This window comes from Mitosporidium daphniae (genome assembly GCF_000760515.2).
Source record: "Mitosporidium daphniae strain UGP3 chromosome Unknown contig-517, whole genome shotgun sequence".
Classification (NCBI taxonomy): Eukaryota; Fungi; Microsporidia; genus Mitosporidium; species Mitosporidium daphniae.
The window spans coordinates 1-626 of record NW_013546270.1 but is presented as its reverse complement, the minus strand read 5'-3'; the positions used below and the strand labels follow the sequence as shown (position 1 = coordinate 626).

The following is a 626-nucleotide window of genomic DNA, read 5'->3' as shown; positions in this document are numbered from 1 at the left end:
GAAGACTTTGCAGGGAATACATTTGTGTCTTCCATGCTTTCATGAATCTGTTCCTGCTCTTGGACAGATTCCTGCTCTTGGGTGGATTGGAAAACAGTCTCGCTATCCAATGCAGGGGTATTTTCAACCGATGGAATCAAAGATATGTTAAAATTCGGGAAAAATGTCGCCCCTGTCTGGCTAGCTTGAAAGAATTTCAAAATTTCGGACTTTGAAATACCACTTTCAGAAAAAAAGATCCATTTAAGCTCGTCAATCGATTTTTGATAGTTCAGATTGAGAATCTTGTCCCAGTTGGGAATTGGATTGGCTGCAGAGGAATATGCGGGAGACCAAAAGATTTTTAAAGCCGTCGAAAAGAATACTTGCCATCGTAAAAGGGTTCTCTCTTTACGATCCATCTTGAGTTGGTTCAAATGGGCAGAAGTAAAAATTCTTTTCAAGGCAGTCTTGTTACCAGACTTTATGACGTCTGAAAAAATTTTGGCTTTCGATGACAATTCTTCCCTGTCATTTGCACTCAGCATTGAAAGCATATCTTGGTCATCTTTCTGGAGCGAGGAAACGAAAATCTTAATCTGGTGGCGTGGCTTCTCAAAAAAAGTAAAGGAATTATCAACCGAGAT

At 39.8% G+C, this 626-nt stretch overlaps 1 protein-coding gene across 1 annotated transcript; it reads right to left on the bottom strand.

Annotated features, from left to right (window-relative positions):
* DI09_521p10 (uncharacterized protein) lies at positions 1-626 on the bottom strand (the record flags this gene model as incomplete). Its single annotated transcript, XM_013381873.1, has 1 exon — positions 1-626. A coding segment is annotated over one exon (626 nt), but the record flags the coding sequence as incomplete, so codon positions are not given.